At 46.3% G+C, this 27592-nt stretch overlaps 1 protein-coding gene across 5 annotated transcripts in view; it reads right to left on the reverse strand.

Annotated features, from left to right (window-relative positions):
• LOC137541837 (bactericidal permeability-increasing protein-like) overlaps positions 1–27592 on the reverse strand; it is a 177926-nt gene that overhangs the window by 50823 nt on the left and 99511 nt on the right. For 3 of the 5 annotated variants that reach the window (XM_068263371.1, XM_068263370.1, XM_068263372.1), the window contains 2 exons: positions 22208–22337; positions 2919–3030 (listed from right to left, as the gene is read on the reverse strand). In XM_068263371.1, the coding sequence (XP_068119472.1) occupies positions 2919–3030; positions 22208–22259 (164 nt within the window). In that variant the 5' untranslated portion in view covers positions 22260–22337. Of the gene's footprint in view, positions 1–2918; positions 3031–14328; positions 14502–22207; positions 22338–27592 lie in introns of those variants that run through there. The other 2 variants (XM_068263369.1, XM_068263373.1) reach the window with 2 other exon arrangements.

Raw genomic sequence — 27592 nt, forward strand, 5'->3', positions numbered from 1 at the left:
TGCTTAAATATCATTTTAACCTCGGTATTCGGTATCTGTATAGACTACTATGAGCGTGGGCCTTGGTGACCTCCTTTCTAGGGCTTCTCAGCGGAGAGAGTGGATTGCTAGAGCTTGAGTCTGTGACGCATCTTGAACCTTGTGCCGCGGCTTATAGTGTCCCCCCAGAGGATCCCCCTCGCAAACAAAAAAGTACCCCTGCGGCTTTATGTATGAGATAGATTTCAAGCTGTTGTCCAGGGAATACCATGGTCCTGGGACCCAAAAGAGAGCGTTGTGTTGCCCAGCATGGGTGAAAAAGGGGGGCCCCGATAGCTCCACTACCCAGTAAATTGCTGTATATATAATCAGGAGTACTTATCTACTCGTCGCAGAGCGCCGATTCATGCCTCCTCAGATCAATTAGTCCACCTCCGGTTGCAGGTTACGGGCTCCGTTCCTTTGCCGCTTCACTCGCTGCGGTAGGCCCATAAGCATCTTCTCTGGTTGCCACTCCGAAAGATCCACCGCTGGTATGTCCAGCTTTTCGTAGAGGTCTGGCAGCTCTGATGGAGAACGCAGGGAGAAGTTTTGGTCATCCTTCGTGATGTGCAATTGAAAGGGGAATCCCCAGCGGTAAGTAGCCCCCAAATCTATTAAGGATTTAAGCAACGGCTGCAGGGCTCTTCTTTGGGCCAATGTGCTCGGCGCCAGGTCTTGGTATAGGGAGAGCTGGTAACCGTTATGTTCGATACTGTCCGCCTTCCGTGCTGCATCCATTATTGCCTCCTTGATGCTGTAATGGTGGAGCCTACAGATAACGTCTCTGGAGGGTTCCCTGGCTGCCGGCATGGGGCGCAGCGCTCTGTGTACCCTATCAAACTTCAGCGGGTCTCCTTCTGGCTGCTTTAGTAGATCTTTGAAAATGGCCGACAGAGTTGAGCCAAGCTGCTGTGGCTGGACTTCTTCCGGGAGGCCGCGGACCCGTATATTACACCTCCGGCTCCTGTTCTGGAGATCTTCCAGCCCGGTTCTCAGCAGAGAGTTAGTGAGTGCTTGTTGTTTTCTTTCTGCCGTTAGCTTTTTGAGCTCCGCTTTTATGGCTGTTGCTTCTGCTTCCAATGCGGCGATTCTCCCGCCATGGTCTCCCAGCGTGTCCTGGATTCCCTGTAGTTCGACTCTCGTAGCTGCGGTGATATGCTCAGCCAATTCAGTAAGATCCTCTTTTGTGGCCAGGCTATGCATGTAGTCCTTAATCTCATTTACGGACTTAGTTATGGCAGATTCCGCATCTTGCGGAGATGAGGGCTGGGAGGAGGCCGTGGCAGCCATCTTAGCCGGAGTCTGAGTAGCCGTGTTTCGTCTAAGGAGCTGGAGAACCGTAGGTTGCTTCGAAGTCGGTCCCTTTCGCGGTGTGGCTGTGTCCTGACCCTTCTTGGGCCTCCTGGACATGTTTTGGGTCCGTTACCTTTGTTAGAATCTTGCTTTTAGCTTAAAATTGGCAAGCAGGAGCAGGAGCTCTCTTAGAAAACGTCTTCACGCAAGCATCGCTAGCTCCGCCCCCGCAGGTTTCATTCTTATTTAAATTTGAGTGCAAACTGCAAATGTGTGAAAACATGTCTGCTATATATCTACTGAATGTCTATGGAGAATCGTACTTCTGCTAAAATTTGCGAAATTGCATTCATATTTTCACATGCACAAAAGAAAAATCCCTTAACCACTTAAGTAGTCGCGGTCTCTGCCCCCTTAAGGACCAGAGACCGCTGGTACCTGAAACGGCAGAACACCGACGAATAACGATGAATCTTCGCACATACCCGCCGCAAACGCCGTCACCGACGCACGTCGGGAACCTCGGCCACCCACTCTGCCGTTTCTATGACGGCAGAGTTCCTGTGAGCTAGTCAGGAGCCGCTTTCATTGGCTCCTGACCCTGCCTATCAATGTAAGTCAATAGGAGCTGCTTACATTGATAGACAGGGTCAGGAGCCAATGAAATCAGCTCCTGACCTGATCACAGGGCTCTGCCATTATAGAGACGGCAGAGAGAGTGAGCTGCGGCGGGGAGACAGCGGCGAGATCATCGGGAGCGACGAAAGCGGCGAGAATGCGCGGCATCGGTTGATTGAAATCTACGCCCTGGCAGCCAGGTAGCCATCAAAACAGGGCGTAGATTTCAATTATTAAGGTCCTAAAGTAGTGAAGCTGGATCCACACTATAAGCGCTTGCATTTGATAAGCGCTTGCTGAGTGCTTTTTAAAAATCGCTCCCATTCACTTTCATTAAAATAGCAGTAAAAATCGTATATTGCCGCAATCGCGAACACGGCAATTTTTACGCGATTTCTATGAAAGTGAATGGTAGCGATTTTAAAAAACCACTCAGCAAGCACTTCAAATGCAAGCGATCACAAAAATGTGGATCCGGCCTTACATCTTATAGTATGAATTCGCACATCACATGTGAATTCCCATTGACTGTCATTAGCTGTGGTAAAAAAAATGCTGGCATAAAATTGGCCGCAAATTTGAATGCAAAAAAAGTTAACGAAAAACTTACGTTTTTTCGTTATAAGTGTGAACTCTACCTAAAAATGTGTACGATATGCTAACTCCTCCCCAGCCTGCAAACATTTTTTGCTGTATGTTTGAACAGGAGGACTACAACAAAAAACTAATTCTGGATGCTCTGCATAGGTGCATGTTGGTGCCATAACTACTGAGGGCATAAGCATTCCTAAAATAGCCAGCATTGAGAAGGGGTGGTCACTTTAAAATGTCCACTTTCAGCCACTATCCACCTTTTTAGCTACTTCATAATGACATTTCTCTGTATTTTTTTAATAGGGGAAAAAAGAAAAGTGGCATGGTGATATTGACACCAGAGGGCAGTACACTCCATGATTTTAAATTGTTATAAAGCATCTTTTGCTCACCCATGGAAGCTGTAGGAGATTTTTCCCACAGGACTGTGAGTTGAGCCTGAGAAGTCCGGTATATGTACCTTCGCCAGTTCCCTCTGAAGAACGACCATCCCCTGCTCCCGGGCTATAATAAAGAAATCTCGGCATTAGGATAATGTCTTGGTGAAGTACATCATTTTCTACAATTAAAGTTTTCAATGTTATTTTGTATGTATGACTGGAAGTCACCAAGTATTGGCAATTAGTGATTACCATTGGTCCCGTAGGTAGGACATGACGTCCAACCTCTGTACACATGCTCGATCGCCATTGTTATAAAACTAGCGATCCCAGACGGTTAGAGACCAGTGATGAGCGAAAATGCCGACATTCTTTTCACATTCATACTTGCGGAAAAAATGTAAAATTCATCTTTCTAGCGAAAATGCCTTCGAGAATCATTTTGTAATAGACAAGACAAATAACATTTATATTGCGTTTTTCGCCTGGTGGACTCAAATCGCTTTAAAAAGGTGTGATTTTTCAAATTTTTTTACTTTGCAATTTTTTCGCTTTAAAATGTACAATTTTTCTATTTTTCACTTGAAAGGGTTATAATTTGCTCTTTAATAAGTCATGAATAACCATTTGCAGTTTTGGTGAAAATTCACATAGCGAAAATCTCATGTATTTTCGCGCATAAACAGTATTTTCAAAATCAAAAATAATGATTTTGGGGGCCAATTGTTTTTTATTTAAATTATTATTATATATTTATTGGGTGTCCCGATGACCACCTTCCGCCCAAAGCCCCGCCCCCTAGCAGAAGAGGTCACAGGCGTTTCTCTGATTGGGGCTACAGAAGCACCTATGACCATGGGCGTCCGCACATACGGCAAAACCTGGCATCTGCCCGGGCCCGGCCGCCCGCTGCCCCCCCCCCCCTGGCCGCGTGCCCGTGCAGCCAGAAGGAGGGGAGCAGCGCAGAGAAGAGAGAGAGCTATGGGCACAGTGGGGAAGGGCGGACGTCTCAAGGGGGCTCTCTCTCCCAAGCTGTCCCCTCTGGAATGAAGTGGGCAGCGGCTGGGCAGCGGGCGGAACTTACCTCGTCTCGCTCCTGCGCCGGAAGTTCTGGTGCCGCACTCTGGTCTGGATTAGACCAGAGTAGCGGCTAATCCATCCGGCGCGTGCGACGAGAGGAGGTAAGTTCCGCCCGCTGCCCAGCCGCTGCACACTTCATTCCGGACTCCGGAGGGGAGAGCGAGAGAGGGAGGGAGAGCCCCCTAAGGTGAGTGCCCATAGCTCTCCCTCTTCTCTGCACTGCTCCCCTCCTGCTGGGGCACACATGGCCACTTTTTCTGGGGACATATACCCCTGGCTACATATACTGGGACATATCCCCCTGGCTACATATACTGAGACATATCCCCCTGGCTACATATACTGGGACATATCCCCCTGGCTACATATACTGGGATATATCCCCCTGGCTACATATACTGGGACATATACCCCTGCCTACATATACTGGGACATATACCCCTGCCTACATATACTGGGACATATCCCCCTGGCTACATATACTGGGACATATCCCCCTGGCTACATATACTGGACATATACCCCCTGCCTACATATACTGGGACATATACCCCTGCCTACATATACTGGGACATATCCCCCTGGCTACATATACTGGGACATATCCCCCTGGCTACATATACTGGGACAAATACCCCCTGCCTACATATACTGGGACATATACCCCTGCCTACATATACTGGGACATATACCCCTGCCTACATATACTGGGACATATCCCCCTGGCTACTTTTTCTGGGGACATATACCCCTGCCTACATATACTGGGACATATCCCCCTGGCTACATATACTGGGACATATACCCCCTGCCTACATATACTGGGACATATACCCCCTGCCTACATATACTGGGACATATTCCCCTGGCTACATATACTGGGACATATCCCCCTGGCTACATATACTGGGACATATACCCCTGCCTACATATACTGGGACATATACCCCTGCCTACATATACTGGGACATATCCCCCTGGCTACATATACTGGGACATATCCCCCTGGCTACATATACTGGGACATATACCCCCTGCCTACATATACTGGGACATATACCCCCTGCCCACATATACTGGGACATATCCCCCTGGCTACATATACTGGGACATATACCCCTGCCTACATATACTGGGACATATACCCCTGCCTACATATACTGGGACATATACCCCTGCCTACATATACTGGGGACATATACCCCTGCCTACATATACTGGGCACATATACCCCTGCCTACATATACTGGGCACATATACCCCTGTCTACATATACTGGGCACATATACCCCTGACTACATATACTGGGCACATATACCCCTGGCTACCTGTTCTGGGGACATCTATACCGCTGGCCACCTATTCTGGGGACACCTATAGACCTGGGGCTACCTATTTTTGGGGAACCACTGCTGTCATATTGAGTGTATTTTGGGGAGCTGCTGCCAGGTGAGAGGTGTCTACATATTAAGGGGGCATTCTGCCTATTTATGTGAAAAGCTGTCTATTTATGTGCCTCATGACTGCTGAATTTGTCTTGTTGCGGGCCTCATGGTTACTGACTTTGTCTTGTTGGGGGCCTCATGATTTGTTGGGGGCCTCAAGATTGCTGAATTTGTCTTGTTGGGGGCCTCATGATTGCTGAATTTGTCTTGTTGGGGGCCTCATGATTGCTGAGTTGGTCATGTTGGGGGCCTCATGATTGCTGAATTTGTCTTGTTGGGGGTCACATGATAGCTAACTGCGAGACTATGGAAAAAGCTGAATCATCATCATATGAGACAATAGCATTAAACCTACTTTTTACGCTTTTTAAAACAGAAAATGAAACTGGGAGGTTCTAAAAAAAAATGAATAATTTTTTCAGGAGTACGATGGATGAAATTGTTTATCTTCACAGTTTATTTTCAACTTAATTTTCCATAATGTTCATGTATGAGTTAAAACGTTTGTATTTAGTTTAAATTGCTGTTGGCACTTTGTGATAGTAAAGTGACTTTGCAGTTTGGACACTCGACCTCCAAAAGGTTCGCCACCACTGTCCTAATCTAATGTCCCACCATTGCTTAGTTCATGTAAACTTGTCTCCACCCACGACCACACCCACATTCTGGTTAATGACCACACCCATTTTTAGGCGCGGCGCGCATACGTAGCTCCATTTTTTGGCGCGCCACACAACACCAACCGAGATTTGCGGCCGCTTTTTGCTCCCCACTTTTTGCCCCCCCCTGGAAAATTTTCTGCGGACGCCCATGGTGCCAACCATTATTTTTCAGCACTGCTTTAACACTCTTTCACATGGAGTTCAGTAGAGCTTCACAGGTTGCTACTGGGATCCTCTGCCACTCCTCCATGATGAAGCTAGTGGATGTTAGAGACCTTGCACTCCTCCACCCTCCATCTGAGGATGCCCCACAGATGCTCAATAGGGTTTAGGTCTGAAGACATGCTTGGACAGTCCAGTACTTTTACTCAAATTCTTCAGCAAGGCATTGGTTGTCTTGGAGGTGTGTTTAAGGTTGTTATGTTGGAATAGTCCCTGCAGCCCAGTTTCCAAAGGGAGAGGATTTAATATGTCACAGCAGTCATGGTTTCCTCAATGAACTGTAGCTCCCCAGTGTCGGCAGCATTCATACAGCCCCGAACCATGACACTCCCACCACCAGTGTTCTCCCCTGTCTCTTTTAGCCGGGTGCTCCACCTGGCTAGTTTTGGTGAGCACCCAGCTGTCATCAGCTCACCTCCTCCTCTGCTGTAAGCAGAAAAGCAACGGACCTGCATTCTCTCATTTCACCCCACCCGGCTACTTGTTCATGCCACCCGGCTGGAGAAAAAAATCTGGGGTGAACACTGCACCACCATAATTGAATGTAGGCAAGACACAGTTGTCTGTGTACTCCTGGTTGCCACGACACATGCTTGACACCATCTGAACCAAATAAGTAATATGTTGGCGCTTTATAAATACAATAAATAATAATAATAATATTTTGGTCAGACCATAGCACATGGTTCCAGTAGTCCATGTCCTTAGTCTACTTGTCTTTAGTAAACTGTTTGCAGGCTTTCTTGTGCATCATCATTAGAAAAGGCTTCCATCTGGGAAGACAGCCATGCAGACCAATCTGAGGCAGTGTGGAGCATATGGTCTGGTCACGGACAGACTGACCCCCCACCTTTAAACCTCTGCACAGGGCCGGCCTTTGACCTGAGCGACCGGTGTGATCGCTCAAGGCGCCGGCTTCCAGGGGGCGCTCCTGCCGCATAGAAGCTCCGCCCCCTGGTGCCGTGATAAGAGGCAAACATGATGCCCGTGCAGCCAGCCGTGATGGAGGGGGAGCCGCGGGGAGGGCAGCCCGACCTCTCCCTCCCTTCCTCTCCAGGCACTCTCCCTGCTCCCCCCTCCGATGCACACTGCAGCAGAGCCAGACAGAACAACTCACCTCCCTGGTTCCGATCGCCGGCGCCTCTCACTTCCTGCTGGTCGCCTCTTCTACATTAGTTACTGATGCACACTACACTTCCTGTTAAGCAGGAAGGTTAGTGTGCATCAGTAACTAATGTAGAAGAGGCGACCAGCGGGAAGTGAGAGGCGCCGGCGATCGGAACCAGCGAGGGAGGTGAGTTGTTCTGTCTGGCTCTGCTGCAGTGTGCATCGGAGGGGGAAGCAGAGAGAGTGCCCGGAGAGGAAGGGAGGGAGAGATCGGGCTGCCCTCCCCGCGGCTCCCGCTCCAGTATGAGGGGGCACCTACCTACCTACTCTATACTGGGGGCACCTACCTACCTACCTACTCTATACTGGGGGCACCTACCTATCTAACCAATACTGGGGGGGGGGCAGCTACCTATCTAATCTATACTGGGGGTACCTACCTATCTAACCTATACTGGGGGGGCAGCTACCTATCTAATCTATACTGGGGTCATCTACCTATCTAACCTATACTGGGGGGCAGCTACCTATCTAACCTATACTGGGGGGCAGCTACCTATCTAACCTATACTGGGGGCACCTACCTATCTAACCTATACTGGGGGGGGGGGCAGCTACCTATCTAATCTATACTGGGGGCACCTACCTATCTAACCTATACTAGGGGGGGGGCAGCTACCTATCTAATCTATACTGGGGGCACCTACCTATCTAACCTATACTGGGGGAGCAGCTACCTATGTAATCTATACTGGGGTCACCTACCTATCTAACCTATACTGGGGGCACCTACCTATCTAACCTATACTGGGGGGGCAGCTACCTATGTAATCTATACTGGAGTCACCTACCTATCTAACCTATACTGGGGGCAGCTATCTATCTAATCTATACTGGGGGGCAGCTACCTATCTAATCTATACTGGGGGGCAGCTACCTATCTAACCTATACTGGGGGGCAGCTACCTATCTAACCTATACTGGGGGGCAGCTACCTATCTAACCTATACTGGGGGCAGCTACCTATCTAACTTATACTGGGGGCAGCTACCTATCTAACCTATACTGGGGGCAGCTACATATCTAACCTATACTGGGGGCAGCTACATATCTAATTTATACTGCGGGCCACCTACCTATCTAATCTATACTGCGGGCCACCTACCTATCTAATCTATACTGGGGGCAGCAACCTATCTAACCTATACTGGGGGCAGCTACCTATCTAACCTATATTGCAGGTACCTACCTATCTAACCTATACACTGGGGGCAGCTACCTATCTAACCTATACTGGGGGCAGCTACATATCTAACCTATACTGGGGGCAGCTACATATCTAATTTATACTGCGGGCCACCTACCTATCTAATCTATACTGCGGGCCACCTACCTATCTAATCTATACTGGGGGCAGCTACCTATCTAACCTATATTGCAGGTACCTACCTATCTAACCTATACACTGGGGGCAGCTACCTATCTAACCTGTACTGTGGGCACCTACCTATCTAACCTATAGCTGGGACAAATGCCTATCTAACCTATACTGGGGAAAGTATACTGGCTACCTATACTGGGGACACCTACCTGGCTAACCTATACTGGGAGGGATCTACAGCTGGCTACTTTTACTGGGTCACCTATGCCTGGCTACCTATACTGGGGGGGGGGGACTTATAGCTATATGTCAGGAATCAGGATGGACGGAGGCACGCCCCCCCCCCCCCCATTAGTGTATGTGTGTGGTGCGCTGAAACGCGAAGAGGATGAATTGGGGGAGGGGGGGGGGGGCACCAAAATTTGGTTACGCTCAGGGCGCTGTGAAACCTAAGGCCGGCCCTGCCTCTGCAACAATGCCGCCAGCACTCATGTGTCTATTTGCAAAAGACAAAGTTGTGTTTAAGTTGTGTACTTAACTTCTTTGGTCAACCATGGCAAGACCTGTTCTTTCAGAGTGTAACCTGTCCTGTTAAACTGCTGTATGGTCTTTTCAGGCTAAGTTTCAGGGTGTTCATAGTCTTCTTATAGCCTGAGACATCTTTATGTAGAGCAACAATTGTTTTTTTAAGATCCTCAGTGATTATCTGCCAAGAGCTGCCATGTTGAACTTCCAGTGACCAGCAGGAGAGAGTCTGAGAGGGATCATTATGATTATGTATTTATTATTATTATGTATTTATATAGCAACAACATCTTCTGCAGCGCTGTACAGAATAAATTCCTAATCTAATGTCCCACCATTGCTTAGTTCATGTAAACTTGTCTCCACCCATGACCACACCCACATTCTGGTTCATGACCACACCCATTTTTCGGCGCGGCGCGCGTACGTAGCTCCATTTTTTGGCGCGCCACACAACACCAACCGAGATTTGCGGCACGCCGCACTACGCGCGCCGCCCCGCTTTTTGCTCCCCACTTTTTGCCCCCCCCCCCCCCCCCCTGGAAAATTTTCTGTGGACGCCCATGCCTATGACCTCTTGCACCAGGTATGTACACAGCCTTACATATGTATGATGCATACTATGTTGTGAGAAAAATAGATTATCAGGAACTAGCTCATAGTTAGAGTTGTGTTTATTTGTGGTGCTGACAAATACATTGGCTGCCAGTTTGGGACGCTGCCTGAGCAAACAGGAATATATACAAAACGGCAGGTGATTTCCCAGGAGATATGCAGCCGGCTTGTAATTGTCCCCTGGGTCACAACTCAGCAAACTAACCTTACCGCACAACTGAACCTAGCATATTCTCAGCACAGTCATTATTATTACTTATTTAGTACTTGTATAATGCTGACATCTTACGCAGCGCTGTACAGAGTGTATAATCTTGTCACTTAACTGTCCCTCAGAGGGGCTCACAATCTAATCCCTACCATAGTCTTATGTCTATATCGTGTAGTGTATATTATTATTATTATTTATTGTATTTATAAAGCACCAACATATTACGCATGTATGTATCGGATGTATGTATCGTAGTCTAGGGCCAATTTAGGGGGAAGCCAATTAACTTATCTGTATGTTTTTGGAGATGTGGAAAGAAACTGGAGTGCCCAGAGGAAACCCACACAGACACGGAGAGAACATAGAAACTGAAGACCTGGCTAGGATTCAAACCTGGGACCAACCTTGGACCCAGCGCTGCAAGGCGAGAGCACTAACCACTACGCCACCGTTCTGCCAGTCATGCTGATTAGTATAAATTATAAGTGTTACCTTTGGAAATAAACCTTTCAAATGAAAAACACATTGGGCTTGATTCACAAAGCGGTGCTAACTGTTAGCACGCCTGTGAAAACCCCCTTAGCACGTCTAAACGAGCTTTTCGCGCTTAAAACTTTACGTGCGCAAAACTTTATGCGCGTAAAACTTTACGCGCGCAGTGCACAGAGCGCAGGGCGCTCCGCGCGAAGTGCCCATTAAAGCCTATGGGACTTAGCATGCGCATAAGATTTTGCGCACGTAAACCTTTACGCGCGCAAAGTTAGCGCGCGATCTGATTGAGCGATCCAGTGCTAACCTACTTAGCACCCTGGTTAGCACGTCTAAAGACTTTAGACGTGCTAAGTAGGTTAGCACTGCTTTGTGAATCAAGCCCATTGTGTGGCTGTCTACAGCACCTATCCATACAGGCTGTGTTGGGTTACAATCTTTGTTTAGTTATGACTAAAAGTGGTAAAAACACCTTAAAAAAACTTTGAATAATAGTTCAATTCTATACACAGTAGTTGCATCTACGATTTTAGATTTATTTCAACATACAAGACTGTCACTCCTATTGTTTGACAGTAAAACCAGCTCTCCACTACTCTAATCTCACAATTTTCTTAAAGGGACACTATGATTAAAACTAAAAATACAAAAGTACACATACATTACATATAAGATGTGCATTTCTATCACTGTACAGTAATTCATTTATTTCTAATTGGCTGTCATAGAACCTAATACTATTGTGATATCTCTAGACCTCTTCCCGATAGGTTTCAGACTAGTGGGAATTATCAGGTTTTCTTGCAGAATGGCAGATGCTCAGTTTAACTGCAGTAAAAACATGTGAGTGAGTAGGCTGACTCACCGACATCTTTGTACAGGGGCGTTGCTAGGATCCTAAACGATCCGGGCACCATAGAGAAAGGCAGAGCATGGTGCGCTTTGCAGGAAAAAAATGGGTAGGGCCATGACATGGGTCCCTGAAAATGGGCGTGGCCATGACAAGTGATAGTCAACTGCAATGTAACAGTGTAATTCAAAAGGGCCATGACTTTGTTTCTTCCAAAACACAGATAGGCAAAGTGATCCTAAAAGTAAATAGATGTTTGCCCCCTAAAACACACATAATAAGGCAGCATTTCCCACACAGATGTGAAATACAGACACCGATACCACTGATGTGAAATGCAGTAAACATTACCTCCGACACATGTGAAATGCACATATTACTCCACAGATATGAAACACAGCACATGCTACCTCAGACATAAATGCATGTTCCCCGCGCTGGGTGCTGGTGGGGTGGGATGGATAAACGCTGGGTGCAGGTGGGTTGGGAGGGATAAACGCTGGTGGGGTGGGATGGATATACGCTGGGTGCTGGTGAGTTGGGATGGATAAATGCTGGGTGCTGGTGGGTTGGGAGGAAGGAAGGGATTAATGCTGGGTGCCAGTGGGGTGGGGTAATTGCTGGTGGCTGGTTAGGTTCTGTGTAAACGCTGGAGGAGTAGGAAACGCTGGTGGGGTGGGAGGGTTGTAAACGTTAGTGGCTGGTGGGGTGGGCAACTCTGGTGGCTGGTGGGGTAGCCCACACTGGTGGGATGGCAGGGTGGCCAACACTGGTGGGGTGGCCCATACTGGGGGCTGGCCTGGGTGGCCCACACCGGTAGCTGGTGGGGTGGAATGGAGGGTAGGTAACTCATCTCGGGGCCTCTCTTCTCTTGCTGTGCTTCCCAGGTGGTAGAAGATGCAGTTAGATTCTCACCAGTGGGCTCCTCTCCATCATACACTAGAGCGCCAGCCACCAGGTTCACGCAGTCTCCTCTGCAATGCTGCTCAGTTTACTTACTGATTTAGTGTGAGCGGCATTGCAGAGGAGACAGTGTGGATCTGGTGGCTGGAGCTCTAGTGTCTGATGGAGAGGAGACCCCTGGTGAGTATCTAACTGTATCTTCCGCTGCAGGGAAGCACAGTGACAGAAGGGGGCCCCGATGAGAGGAACGATAGAAGTCAGTCCCTCCTCCCTGCGCCTAAAACCACTGAAATGCGTTGGTACATCACCAGCACACCATAGTCCAGCGGCAGCCACCTAGGATCCACCTTCCATCTGTTCCTTGAGCTGCTGCTGGCCACGGCGGTTTCTGAGGCTGCATCCACCCAAGACACATTGAAGGACTTGCCCACCTTGCTTGTTTCTACTACTACACAGTAAGTGTATTTTTATTGCGCTTGTACACTACGGAGCACTCCTCCTCTCTATCTTTTGTCTCTTTGCCAAAGCCGTCCACACAGCCGGGTTCCACAGGAGCTGCTAGAGTGTTATCAACCACCACAGACCTGACCTCTCCTGAGTTGGCAAAGCAAGATTTACCATACTCTGTCCTTTCAGTCATAAAACTTGTGTCTGGCTTAAATAAACACTTCTGAGAGCAGGAAACAGCTAAGTGTGTAAGGATGTTGAATAAGAACAGCAGTCCTGCAAGCTTTAAACCTGTTTTTTTATTACTTTCAAAACAAAAATAAGAATATGGGATTCCAGGAATGTCTTATTTAGGATTAGCTGTATAGATTGGCTTTTATATTGTAAATACACCAAGGTGTGAAGGTATACACACTTTATTGAGTACTAAGCAGGGAGGAGCTGCATTGCTGTGCTGCAATTCTTGCCACAAAAAGTTCATCTCCCAAAGCAGAAAGAGGAGGAGGGCCAGGTCAGGTGATCTGCTCTTTGGTAGGGAAGCAGATCTCACTCTCCTGACAGCAGGGAACTTCAGGATGCAGCCAGTCAGGACTTTTTCAATAACTTTATTGCAAAAATTAAACTTGTGCAATGCACAAAGTTTTGTCAAATTACTAATATATGCATTAAAAAAGACAGCATATTGACAGATGAAATCTTGCCATGGGTATGGAAAGTTAAACACAGCCTAATTAACAAATTAATAGCACCTGCCTGATCATTGCTATGCTATTCAGCCCTCCTTTAATCTGTGCCCATTTAGGTATTAAAATTACAATCTATCCCTTTCTTAATAGAATTCCATAAATACAGTGCCCTAAGAATAGCTATTCCCTGCAGGTGTCACCCTAGGTATCTGCCTAGTTTGCCTAGGCCTTAAAATAGCCTTGAACAGCAAAATTGTTCCTGTGTGCCTACTGTCTTGACCTGCTCTCTAATTACTTGGGGTGTTCACTTGCTCCTTGTGATTAGATAATTGCTACTTGTGATTAGACAGAGGTTGGGGAAGGGTAGGTTTGGGGACTGGAGGTTCTTTGAGGTCATTTGAAGCCGGGGTGCTCAATGGAAGTTAGCAAGGGGTAGGACCAAATGCACAAAATCATCAGTTACCAATTAGTTTTTTTTTATTTTCAGGGAACGCAGTACAGAGTAGGTTTGCTAAAAGGCATGTAAACAAAACAATGCGGTCATATCCAGCTCAAAAGCCGTAGTCAGAGAAGCACTGATCTATAAAATACAAGTAATATATCAGTCCTGGTTTACAGGAGCTGTCAAGCTAAACAATCTAAAGGACAGAGTATATCTCCATTGTAGCAGGAGCATAAATCACAGGCATAACATCTGTCATATGTAAAGACACTTTACAAACAGAAAAAGATAAATGCTAAAAATGAAATACTTAATCACTTAAAGCCATTCCATTTCATAGATGCCACCACAACCTACCATAATCCAGGCCCTTCTGAGTGAGTCTCACCACAAAGCCGGGGTTCCCAGCCCCCTCTACACTCAGGCACACAGCCAGAGCCAGGCTCAGGCGGACAGCTTGGGAAAGTACCATCTCTGCAGTGTACACAGCCACTTGCCTGTACTGAGGCAGGGATGCAGTCACTGCATTTATAGGTGACTCAGAGTGAAAGCACAACAAGGAAGGAAGGTGGAATGAGGAAGTGTACTAATAAAGGGGATGTCCCCTGCAGTGATAGGATTGTGCAAATACATCTGAGCCTTTTCTTTCTAATAAGATAATATTAACTACAGAAAAAGAGAACATGTCCTAAGAACGGAATGAAGGTAAAGGATCCTGGTTAGACTCCCCCCCCCCCCCCCCCCCCAAAACAACAATTTTTGGATCGGAGAGTTCAGAGTTCATGGGTTGGGGCACGAGCATGTTGCTGCAAATTTGGGGGGATTTTTAGGAAAAAGGAATCATCAGGACGTGGACAGAGCTAACCGTTATGAAACTGTACTCTACACAAAGCTGCAGAAGATGTCAGTGCTATATAAATACACAATAATAATATGGTAGGATATTAGACTATGATACGACTAGATTGTGAGCTCCTCTGAGGATAGTCAGAAAAGGAGGCCATACGAAAGAGGGGGATGCATAGGAGGAGGGGGGGGGGGGGGGATAAAGAGGTAGATGCACAAGATAGAGAGCCTGGTGGGAGAAGAGGAATGGCAGGAAGGACTCTCAGCAGACATCACCAGTGCTGTTTGGCAGGGACATGCTGTTAGTTAAAGAAGCCACTGAAATCTGAAAAGATAGGGTCATGGGGGAAGACAGAGGGGGAGCGGGGAGAAGATAAGATTACCCGCAATCAAGCTAATCCAAATTGCCTGCAACTTGCTTCTCTGCTCACTACAGAAGTCGGCTGTCAGCACCTGCATCACTGACTTCTGCAACAGCAGACTGACCTGAATTATTGATTTATTACTCTGATCAGAATAAATAATCAATAGTCTAGGGCACTCTGGTATTACAGCAGCTAGTCCACATGGCTACTAATGACAGGCAACTTCTGAAGCACTAAACACATCCTGCCACCAATCCCTGCTAATGTCCCAGCTGTAGCACAGCAATCTTTCTCTCTACTCACCCTGCTGCTCTGCACATTCACTCACTGCAGGCTGTGTGTAGAGAGCAAGGAAACGCATTGCCCACGGGACAGGAAGGGGGAGGGGTGCTACATCTATTGCAGGAAGTAGTACGGTTATTATTATTATTTAGTATTTATATAGCACCGACATATTACGCAGCGCTGTACAATGTATGTATATATATATATATATATATATATATATATCTTGTCACTAACTGTCCCTCAAAGGAGCTCACAATCTAATCCCTACCATTGCCATATGTCTATATTATGTAGTGTAAGTACTGTAGTCTAGGGCCAATTTTAGGGGGAGCCAATTAACTTATCCGTATGTTTTTGGAATGTGGGAGGAAACCGGAGTGCCCGGAGGAAACCCACGCAGGGACGGAGAGAACATACAAACTCTTTGCAGATAGTGCCCTGGCTGGGATTCGAACCAGGGACCCAGCGCTGCAAGGCGAGAGAGCTAACCACTACGCCACCGTGCTGCCCACAGTTCCATACACTGCCTGCTGCTATCTTCCCGAACGTTGCCCAAACTATGAAAAAAGGTCCCACGTAGAAAAATACAGTGGCAACCCTAGTCATGTGAGCACCTGCAGCCTTATTGTAGGTACGCCACTGTTGCAGCTAAAGCTGTAGTGCAAGGGGGAAATGGAGGCTGCCATATGTATTTCCTTTTGAACAATACCAGTTGCCTGGCAACTCTGCTGATCTATTTGGCTTCAGTAGTGTCTGAATTCCACCAGAAACAAGCATGCAGCTAATCTTTAGAGATGGCTTGAACCTCCGATTTTTGGCTCGCGAACCTTGAACGCGAACTTCCGCAAAAGTTCGAGTTTGCACGAACCATGCGAACCGTAATAGACTTTAATGGGCAGGCGAACTTTAAAAATTACAAACACTGTTTCTGGCCACAAAAGTGATGGAAAAGATGTTTCAAAGGGTCTAACACCTGGAGGGGGGCATGGCGGAGTGGGATACACGCCAAAAGTCCAGGGGAAAATTACGGATTGGACGCACAGCAGCGTTATAATCCCTAAAGGGCAGAAATCGCATAGTACTCCTAAATTGGAGGCATAAAGTGCTTGAAAACATCTTGCGTGTGTAGACACGGATCAGCAGGTAGTGTATGTAGTGTACTGCTTCACACTGACAGACCAAACTCACGGTGTAACGCACCGCAAACAGATGTTTGTGTAGTGATGGCCGTGCTGGACTGGTGCGCATGATGGCGAGAGTGCAGGCGATGGCGGTTTTCAAGCCCATATGGCCGGGCTGAGGTAGCTCAATGACAGAACAGTGACTGTCCAGCTGAACGAATTTGGTCTGTCCACAATGAAGCAACGACCTTATTATCTTGGGTCAGGTGTGCCCCCCAAGGTAACGATCAGGAAGGGGATTGATACATGTACATGCCTTTTGTTTTGTTGTTGTAGCCGCAGTGCAGCCAGAAAAATTAGGCAGGCATGTACACGCACCAGAAAAATTATTATTGTTGTTGTTAGCAGCCGCTGCTAGCAGCAGCCTTAAAAATTCAGGAATCCACCTGGAGTACTGGACCCTGTTGGTGGTGGCGGAGAAGGCAGTCAAGCAGCCTGCAGGCAGAGATGCTGTGTGGGGACCGACTTAGTCTTGGGGCAGGCAGTCACACGGCGTGCAGGCAGAGATGCTGCGTGTGGGGACTGACTTAGTCTTCGGGCAGGCAGTAGCCCTCCGGGATCCATGCCTCATTCATTTGATAAAGGTGAGGTACTGAACACTTTTTTGACCTAAGCGACTTCTCTTCTCACTGACAATGCCTCCAGCTGCGCTAAAGGTCCTTTCTGTCAGGACGCTTGAGACAGGGCAAGCCAGAAGTTGGATGGCAAATTGTGACAGCTCTGGCCACAGGTCAAGCCTGCGCACCCAGTAGTCCAGGGGTTCATCGCTGCTCAGAGTATCTATATCTGCACTTAAGGCCAGGTAGTCGGCTACCTGCCAGTCGAGGCATTGGTGAAGGGTGGATCCGGAAGGGCTAAGGCGAGGCGTTGGACTAAAGAATGTCGGCATGTCCGACATCACCATGAGATCACTAAGGCGTCCTGTCCTTGCCTGCATGGACATGGGAGGAGGAGGAAGATTGTGAAAGGTATACACTGACTGCTGGTATAATACAATGTGCAATCACACAGATGCAGTGAAAGGTATGCAGTGACTGGTGGTATAATACAATGTCCCACAGATGCAGTTAAAGGTACTGACTGCTGGTATAATACAATGTGCAGTCACAAAGATGCAGTGAAAGGTATACAATGACTGCTGATATAATACAATGTGCAGTCACACAGGTGCAGTGAAAAGGTATGCACTTACTGGTATAAAAAACAGTGTGCAGTCACATAGATGCAGTGAAAGGTATGTAGTGACTGGTGGTATAATACAATGTGCAGTCACACAGGTGCAGTGAAAAGGTATGCACTGAATGTGCTGGCACAGTATAGCAATTAGCAAGGGCCAGCTGTGACAGACAGGGCTGTATATGCAGTGTCAATGGGCCACACAAAAAAAAAACACATCACAGAACATTAGCTCTCAAAAGAGCAAGCTAACAGACCTCCTAACTATCGCTTTCCCTATCTCTCTAATGTCTGTCCTTTCTCTCACTATAGCAGCAGCAGACAGAGTGAGAAAATGGCCGACGCTGCTGCCTTTTATAGGGGGGGGGGGGGGGGGGTCCAGGAGGGAGTGCAGCCTAGTTGGCTGCCATGTGTCTGTTGACTGTGATGTAGAGAGTCAAAGTTTAGCCCAATGATGTAGTATAGGGGGCGGGTCGGACTCACTATATGTTCGTGTTTTGATGCGAACGCAAACCCGCTTTATTTGCGCAAACAGGTTTGCCTACGAACCGTTCGGGCCATCTCTACTAATCTCTACTAATCTTGTCAGATCTGACAATATTGTCAGAAACACCTGATCTGCTGCATGCTTGTTTAGGGGCTAAGGCCAAATGATTTAGAGACAGAGGATCAGAAGAACAGCCAGGAAACAGGTATTGCTTAAAAGGAAATAAATATGGCAGCCTCCACATACCTCTCACTACAGTTGTCCTTTAACAAATGTATTTTATAGGAAATAATTTTAAATGTATAATTTTTTCATGTTTATACGGTAACTAGCAAAGGTGTGTCATCGCTTACTTATACAGCTCTTCCACTAGGTGTGAGTACTGTCTCATTTTACAACTAGGATAGCACAGAACTTATGTTTTGCGGTTTGGTAATACATCTGACCATTTGGATACTAAGTACACTACAGACTTAGTTGTCTAAGAGATGTACGATTCTATTTCATACGGATAGTGAGCGATTGATGAGTTATGGTGGAGCACTTTACTAGCTGTTGGTGGTCGTCAGAGTTTAAAGCCTTGTAAACATGCTTGATGGTTGCAAGACGAGGTGCTGAGGATCTAGCATGTGTACGGTTGGCCCCAGAGCAACACCCCTTCACCCCACAGCGACACATTGGCGAGAGATTCGGACTGTCTGATCATCTCATGCAAGGATTGGCCATTGTCCCTCTCTCCTTACCCCTCCCACTCCCTACCATGTGTCATCCCTACGCACCCTCCATAGCAACAAAACATGTCACCAGCCTGTAGGCTGGCGTGGCATTTGTACAGCATTGGGCCCAAACTCTTGCCAAAGCCAAGCACTTGTGCGTGTGTGAGCCAAGCACAAAGCCCGTCATTATTGTCAGATCTGACAATAATGTCATAAATGCCTGATCTGCATATGCTTGTTCAGGGTCTATAGCTGAAGGTATTAGAGACAGAGAATCAGCAGCACAGCCAGGCAACTGGTATTGCTTAAAAGTCTGTGCATAGAACTCTCAGTAAACAAGCATTCTGCAAAGGTAAATATGTTAGTCTTGGCAGTTGGAAACAGTTTCCCACAATGCAACAAGGTTCAAAGAAAGGAAACTGTTATGACCATGGTCATGACATCACACTGTGTGTATGTGTTTGTGTGTGTGTGTGTGTGTGTGGGGGGGGGGGGGGGAACTATGAGGGCAGCACTACATGGGAGCACTGCTGCATTGAACATGTGATGGATCTTCCATACAAACAGATTTGCTGTTACTGCTGTTTTGCAGTTTTGTATTTACAGCTAACACAAAGACCGTGACTGTGCACTGGTGGGCATTATGGTGAGGGGGCATAGAAATGGGGGCAATACATTGAAAATTAAGTGGTGACTTCGGAATAGGTGGGGCTGCTAGCAAAAGAATGTGTCACTAGCCTGGAGGCTTATGGCGCAACTGTAGCCTTGCCACTGTCGGCAGGGGAATCGACTCTTGATCCCTCTCTGGGACAGTCCTCATTCGAGGCTTAACTGGAACTACATGTGCAACTGTAAGAAAAAGAGTGCCCTCATCTCTTTGGTGTAATAAGGGTCTGATTGAAGGTCGTGTTGAAAAAATCAATAACTAAAATAGTTGGCTGAGTTTTCAGCTGCATGGTCAAATTGGTGTGATTTTTGTGTATTACAGCAAATATCTCCTGTTTGTGAGGATGGGGAGTTCAGTTTATACTTTTATTTGTTAGCTGGTAGAGGTTTTTATTAGTCTCATTTACTTTGCTGTAGCCTGGCAATGCCTTTATTCTCAAGTCACAGGCTGTTCATGCTGTCTCAAGTTATTTTACTGTGAAACAGTTTCTTAAGGATTTTAGAAAGGAGGTTTTTAGATCTGACAGCAGGAGATCTATTAGTTTTTCAATGCTCCAGGATATTGTGCAGCTGACAGCATGTTCTTCACCTCATGAGATCGTGCTATTCAAAGCAGTGTCTGGACTCGGATTTTTACAGTACTCTGAGTTATTGCCAGAGTCAAAATTTTGTTGTTCAAGCTTGGGAGGGGATGATGTCTTGTTGAGTGCTCTTTAAGTTCATTAATATTGATTTTTGGATTTGGATCAAAGGTTAATTCAACTTGAATTTCTGCACTTTAGCTCTGTAATATTGCTGTTGGATCAGAAATTCAATCCCATAATGCCCTGGTACACTGTTCCACCAATCAATGCCGGAGGTGAGCTGAAGAGCCTGAATAGTGTACACTGGCAAATAAATAGGGATTGCAGAGGTTGCATGCTCCAGAGGTGGAGAAAGGGCACTGTTAGTGGAAAGCAGCAAATTTGGGTGCCTGCAGCAAATGGACTATTTGGACACCCTATAGATGCTAATACAAAATATTGGCTATTGGGTGCCAAAATCAGAAATTTTACCATGTTTGGGCGCCTGATAAATAGCTGGCGCCGGGACCATTCAACTGAAATTTTTCAATGAAGAAAGGAGAGGAGACACTGGGAGCCCATTATAGTGTAGTACGTACTGAACAATGTAAAAATTGGCAAAGTAAGTATATAGAAGTTATACTCACAAACAAGAGTTACCCCTAAAGCAACCACTGTAAATGCAGGTGAGGAGATTAGACCTGTCCCCACTCAGGATTAAGAAGTCACTCTCTGTAGACAGGAAAAAAAGTGAAACACCCCTCCACCATGGGGTGGACTTTGTGTATCGTAGAAGAAGAACAGAGGAGCCAGTGGGAGAAAAACGTTTAAAATTTTAGAGGAGTCAGCGGTGGAATTACCACCTCCTGCTAGACACAGACATAGGTTGCAGTTCTATCAACACAAAAATGTATTCATACACTCCGCGAATCAATGCAACACATTTCGCAGGTACGACCCTGCTTCATCAGGCAGTAAAAGGTAATCGCACTGCACTGATTCCCAGAGTGTATGAATACATTTTTGTGTTGATACAACTTCAACCTTTGTCTGTACTTATCAGGAGGCGGTAAGTCCACCGATGACTCCTCTAAACTTTTAAACCTCTGTTCTTCCTCTATGAAATTTTTCATTTTTAAACTCATCGGTTTTAAAATTATCATTTTGGAATTTTGTTTTGAGAATTATAATTTTGTAAATTATTGTTTAGAAATGTGTTTTTAAATGTATCTTTTTTAATTTACAGTATTTGCGACGGAGGAAATGGGTTTTAAGGTTAAGTGTCAGAAAAGGGGGGGGGGGGGGGTTAGGGTTAGTTGTTAGGAAGGGGGTTCTTAGAGCTTGGCAACAGGAGGGGGGGGGGAGGGTTTAGGGTTAGCTGTCAAGAAGGGGGTCTTAGAGTTAGGCATTAGGAAGGGACTATTTTAGGGTTAGGAGTCAGGAAGGGGGGTTTTAGGGTTAGCTGTCAGGAAGGGGAATCTTAGGGTTAGGAATTTAGCTCAGTGTGAGAGTAGGGTTAGGTTTAGTTGTGCTAAAGTATCAGTAACATTTTCCTGTGTTTTACTATCATCATTACAACTGTAAATATTTTTTCGTGTTCCTTTGGCGTCCCCAATACACAACAGTATTTATCATTTACACTTATTTCATCTTCACGCCATGCCTTTTTAATACGGTTATTTTACCATATTAGTCTAACGGAGATATTCATGAAATAAACCAAATGCATTGTTATATATTTTGACATTTCGGCTTCACCCTGTGCCCTTTTAATACTGTTATTTTAACATATTTATTATTGTAATGGAGAATGACATTTCGGTTTCACCCCGCTCCCTTTTTTCCTTGCGCCCTTATTTAACGTACGCCTCTTTGTGACGTTTGCCTACCATGCCCTTTAATGCAGAGGAATGGTAACAGAGTGTGCTGCAGTATTTAGTTTTCTTACCTGTCCTCCTGGCAGGCACTCTGCCATTAGATCTCTGCTCAGGCCTCCTCATGGCTTCCTGCAGTGATGTCAGTCATTGATACCCAGGGTGAACATGTGATCAGGTTGGGTTACGAATAGAGAGATGGCCCTGTAGGAAGCCAGGGAAATGTGGTCACTGAAAATAGCCACTAGTAGGATATCGGTAAAATTACAGACATTATACTATTGGGCAGTGGTAATTTTGATAGTAAAATAATGGTAAATTTTACTGATCATTTTACCAACACTAAGCCTTGCCCTCTTCTCACATGAGCCCTCCATCTACCGATGGCTAACCCTAGGGAGAGGGTGGGGCCAGCTTGCTATCCAACCCATCCTCCATGGATATAAAACTTTTCCCAAGCGGTATGACTCTTAAACCTGAGGCCCTCTACAGGTATGAGAAAGGGGAAATTGGAGGTGGCAGGTCCACCTTTCCTTTAGGTTAGTGAGGGAATTAACATTGGGCATTAATATTTCAGAGTAAACCTCTTAAATTTTTCTACATTTTTTATTACATCTTTTCATGGGACAACACTGAATAAATGACACTTTGAAACAATGTAAAGTAGTCAGTGTATAGCTTGAATAACAGTGTAAATTTGTTCTCCCATCAAAAGAACTCAACACACCGCCACTAATGTCTAAACCACTGGCAACAAAAGTGAGTACAACCCTAAGGGAAGGGTGTCAAGATTGTGCCCAAAGTGTCAATATTTTGTGTGCCAACCATTATTTTTCAGCACTGCTTTAACCACCCTGGCGTTCTGATTAAATCGCCAGGGTGGCTGCGGGAGGGTTTTTTTTAAATAAAAAAAAAACTATTTCATGCAGCCAACTGAAAGTTGGCTGCATGAAAGCCCACTAGAGGGCGCTCCGGAGGCGTTCTTCCGATCGCCTCCGGCGCCCATAATAAACAAGGAAGGCCGCAATGAGCGGCCTTCCTTGTTTTGCTTACATCGTCGCCATAGCGACGAGCGGAGTGACGTCATGGACGTCAGCCGACGTCCTGACGTCAGCCGCCTCCGATCCAGCCCTTAGCGCTGGCCGGAACTGTTTGTTCCGGCTACGCTGGGCTCGGGCGGCTGGGGGGACCCTCTTTCGCCGCTGCACGCGGCGGATCGCCGCGCTGCAGCGGCGATCAGGCAGCACACGCGGCTGGCAAAGTGCCGGCTGCGTGTGCTGCTTTTTATTTCATTAAAATCGGCCCAGCAGGGCCTGAGCGGCAGCCGCTGGCGGTGTTGGACGAGCTGAGCTCGTCCAGACCGCTCAGCTGGTTAACGCTCTTTCGCATGGAGTTCAGTAGAGCTTCACAGGTTGCTACTGGGATCCTCTGCCACTCCTCCATGATGAAGCTAGTGGATGTTAGAGACCTTGCACTCCTCCACCCTCCATCTGAGGATGCCCCACAGATGCTCAATAGGGTTTAGGTCTGAAGACATGCTTGGACAGTCCAGTACTTTTACTCAAATTCTTCAGCAAGGCATTGGTCGTCTTGGAGGTGTGTTTAAAGAGAACCCGAGGTGTGTTTAAAGAATGTTATCTGCATACAGAGGCTGGATCTGCCTATACAGCCCAGCCTCTGTTGCTATCCCAAACCCCACTAAGGTCCCCCCTGCACTCTGCAATCCCTCATAAATCACAGCCGTGCTGTGAGGCTGTGTTTACATCTGTAGTGTCAGTCTCAGCTGCTCCCCCGCCTCTTGCATAGCTCCTTTCCCTGCCCCTTCCCTCCAATCAGCAGGGAGGGAAGGGATGCAGGCGGGGACTGGAGTTCTGCAGGAGGCGGGGAGAGCAGCAGACTGACACTATAGAGATAAACACAGCCAGCTCTGACAAGCTGTTTGTCAGCAGTGTGGCTGTGATTTATGAGGGATTGCGGAGTGCAGGGGGACCTTAGGGGGGTTTGGGATGGCAACAGAGGCTGGGCTGTATAGGCAGATCCAGCCTCTGTATGCAGATAATATTCTTCAAACCCACCTCGGGTTCTCTTTCAGGTTGTTATGTTGGAATAGTCCCTGCAGCCCAGTTTCCAAAGGGAGGGGATTTAATATGTCACAGCACATGTTGGCAGTCATGGTTTCCTCAATGAACTGTAGCTCCCCAGTGTCGGCAGCATTCATACAGCCCTGAACCATGACACTCCCACCACCAGTGTTCTCCCCTGTCTCTTTTAGCCGGGTGCTCCACCTGGCTAGTTTTGGTGAGCACCCGGCTGTCATCAGCTCATCTCCTCCTCTGCTGTAAGCAGAAAAGCACCCGACCTGCATTCTCTCATTTCGCCCCACCCGGCAACTTGTTCATGCCACCCGGCTGGAGAAAAAAATCTGGGGTGAACACTGCACCACCATAATTGAATGTAGGCAAGATACAGTTGTCTGTGTACTCCTGGTTGCCACGACACACGCTTGACACCATCTGAACCAAATAAGTAATATGTTGGCGCTTTATAAATACAATAAATAATAATAATAATAATTTTGGTCAGACCATAGCACATGGTTCCAGTAGTCCATGTCCTTAGTCTACTTGTCTTTAGTAAACTGTTTGCAGGCTTTCTTGTGCATCATCATTAGAAAAGGCTTCCATCTGGGAAGACAGCCATGCAGACCAATCTGAGGCAGTGTGGGGCATATGGTCTGGTCACGGACAGGCTGACCCCCACCTTTAAACCTCTGCAACAATGCTGCCAGCACTCATATGTCTATTTGCAAAAGACAAAGTTGTGTTTAAGTTGTGTACTTAACTTCTTTGGTCAACCATGGCAAGACCTGTTCTTTCAGCGTGTAACCTGTCCTGTTAAACTGCTGTATGGTCTTTTCAGGCTAAGTTTCAGAGTGTTCATAGTCTTCTTATAGCCTGAGACATCTTTATGTAGAGCAACAATTCTTTTCTTAAGATCCTCAGTGATTATCTGCCAAGAGCTGCCATGTTGAACTTCCAGTGACCAGCAGGAGAGAGTCTGAGAGGGATTATTATTATTATGTATTTATTATTATTATGTATTTATATAGCAACAACATCTTCTGCAGCGCTGTACAGAATAAATTGTCTTGTCACTTAACTGTCCCTCAGAGGGGCTTACAATCTAATCCCTACCATAGTCATATGTGCATGTAGGTATTGTAAGATAACACTAAATTAAACAGGCTTGCTCCCCATTCACACGAGACCTTGCAACACTAATGAGTAACATGAGAAGGTCTAATTGGCAGACTTTTAACATTCCTCACTTAAAGGACCACTATCACGAAAAATGGTAAAATTTAAAATACATATTTTCAAGAGGTACATTCCTCCTAGTGTAAAATGCACCATAAATTACTTTTCTCCTTTGTTGCTATCACTTACAGTAGGCAGTACAAATCTGACAGGTTTTGGACTAGTCCATCTCTTCATGGGGGACTTTCAGTATTTTTATTAACCTTTACCAAAGCACCCCCTGTAAATGACCTATATAAGGATGCCGGCCTGCTTTCCTACTCCCTTGCCCACTTTGTTGGCTATTGAACCAAGCATTTGCCATTCAGACAATACGTGTTTTTGAATATAAAGAAAACCATGAGAATCTCCCATGAGAAGATGGACTAGTCCAAAACCTGTCAGATTTGTCAAATTTTAACTGTCTACTTTAATTGACAGCAACATGGAAGAAAAGCAATTTATAGGGCATTTTACTTGGGAACAAATGTACATTTTATACAAATCATACACATGCATTTTTCATTTTACAATTTTTGTGTGTGTGCAATAATGGTTCTTTCAGGGTGTACACACTTTTGTTTTGGTTTTGACATTTATAGCTGATGTGTTGAGTTATTTTGATGGGACAGAAAATTAACAATTTTATACAGGCTGCACACCGACTACTTTACAGTTTATCAAAGTGTCATACCTTCAGTGTTGTCCCATGAAGATATAATAAAATACTTACAAAGACGTGAGAGGTGTAATCACTTTTGCGAGATAATGTATATTCTACAAAATTCAGAGTTTTATTTAGAAAAGTAAAGTTTAAATCCCTCTTTATAAAATTCCATGCTTGTCCCTCTTTTGTAAGTTCACCTTAGAAGGCTTCATAGTTAACCATTAGATCCATTTAATGGTATGTCTTGGCAGAAGAAAGAGAGCCATGTCACACCATTTATGGATAGCACAATAGTACTGATAACCTCTCAGATTTGTATAGCTGTCTACATTGTGTGTATTTTAAGGGTGCTTGTTATGTGTTTAAAGCTAGAAGAAGGTTCAGAAAGAATTTCAAAGGGGATTTTTCAAAGGCATATTCCAGTTATTGCAGTGATGTAATGTGTATGTTCCCTTTGCACTCCAAGAAAGAAAAACAAGAAGCAGCTTCACTAATACAAGACAAGACACAGGTCATTTATATGGCGCTTTACTCCTGGCGGACTCAAAGCACCAGAGCTGCAGCCACTAGGGCGTACTCCCTAGCAGTGTTAGGGAGTCTTGCCCAAAGTCTCCTTACTGAATAGTGCTGGCTTATTGAACAGGAAGAACCAAGATTCAAATGCTGGTTCCCCGTGTCAGAGGCAGAGCCCTTAAAGAGAACTTGTAACAAAAAAAAAGTCCCCCAGGGGGGTACTCACCTTTGTAGGGGGAAGCCTCAGAATCCCAATGAGGCTTCCCCTCCCTGTAGCTGCAGGCAATCCAGCGCTGGAAGTGTCCCGCAATCTGGGCTTGACAAGCTCGACAAGGCTAATATATTTACCTTCTGACGAAGGCGTGGAACGCCGAAACGCGTCATGACGTCCTAGGCGCAGGGCAGCTGCCGACCACACTCCCGTGTACCCCATCCCGCTGGCGTTACTTGATCCTCGGATTACCACATCTACTGGCCATAGTGTGGAGGAGGCCAGATTGGTGAATTTACATCTTGGACACGGTGATACACTATATTGTGATATGCTCTGAATTATTTTTAACATTGTAAGTTTTTAATTGTCTTTGTGCGAGAAAGCATAATTAAAAAAGTTAATGCACCAGAGAGCGCTCCTCTCCTCTTTCTTTTTCTGTTTTACCAGCACACTTACTCTTATCCCAGAGTAAATCAGGAGCAGCACTCATTGGTGGCTTAACGACTTTATGTGGATATACCTACTGATTGAGCGCAGTGGAACACGCTTTGAATTGTAATATATTTACCTTCCCTGACTCCAGCAGGGGCGCTGTTGAGGCACTCAGCACGGAGATAGGCGAAAATAGCCGATCTCTATCAGGTCCGCAGTAGAGCGGCCTGACAGCGATCGGCTATTTCCGCCTATCTCCGAGCGGAGAGCCGATACTGCGCCTGCACTGGAGCCAGGAAAGTAAATATTTACATCCCCACTGGGAGCTGTTTCGCCG

Source organism: Hyperolius riggenbachi, chromosome 12, assembly GCF_040937935.1.
Source record: "Hyperolius riggenbachi isolate aHypRig1 chromosome 12, aHypRig1.pri, whole genome shotgun sequence".
Lineage (NCBI taxonomy): Eukaryota > Metazoa > Chordata > Amphibia > Anura > Hyperoliidae > Hyperolius > Hyperolius riggenbachi.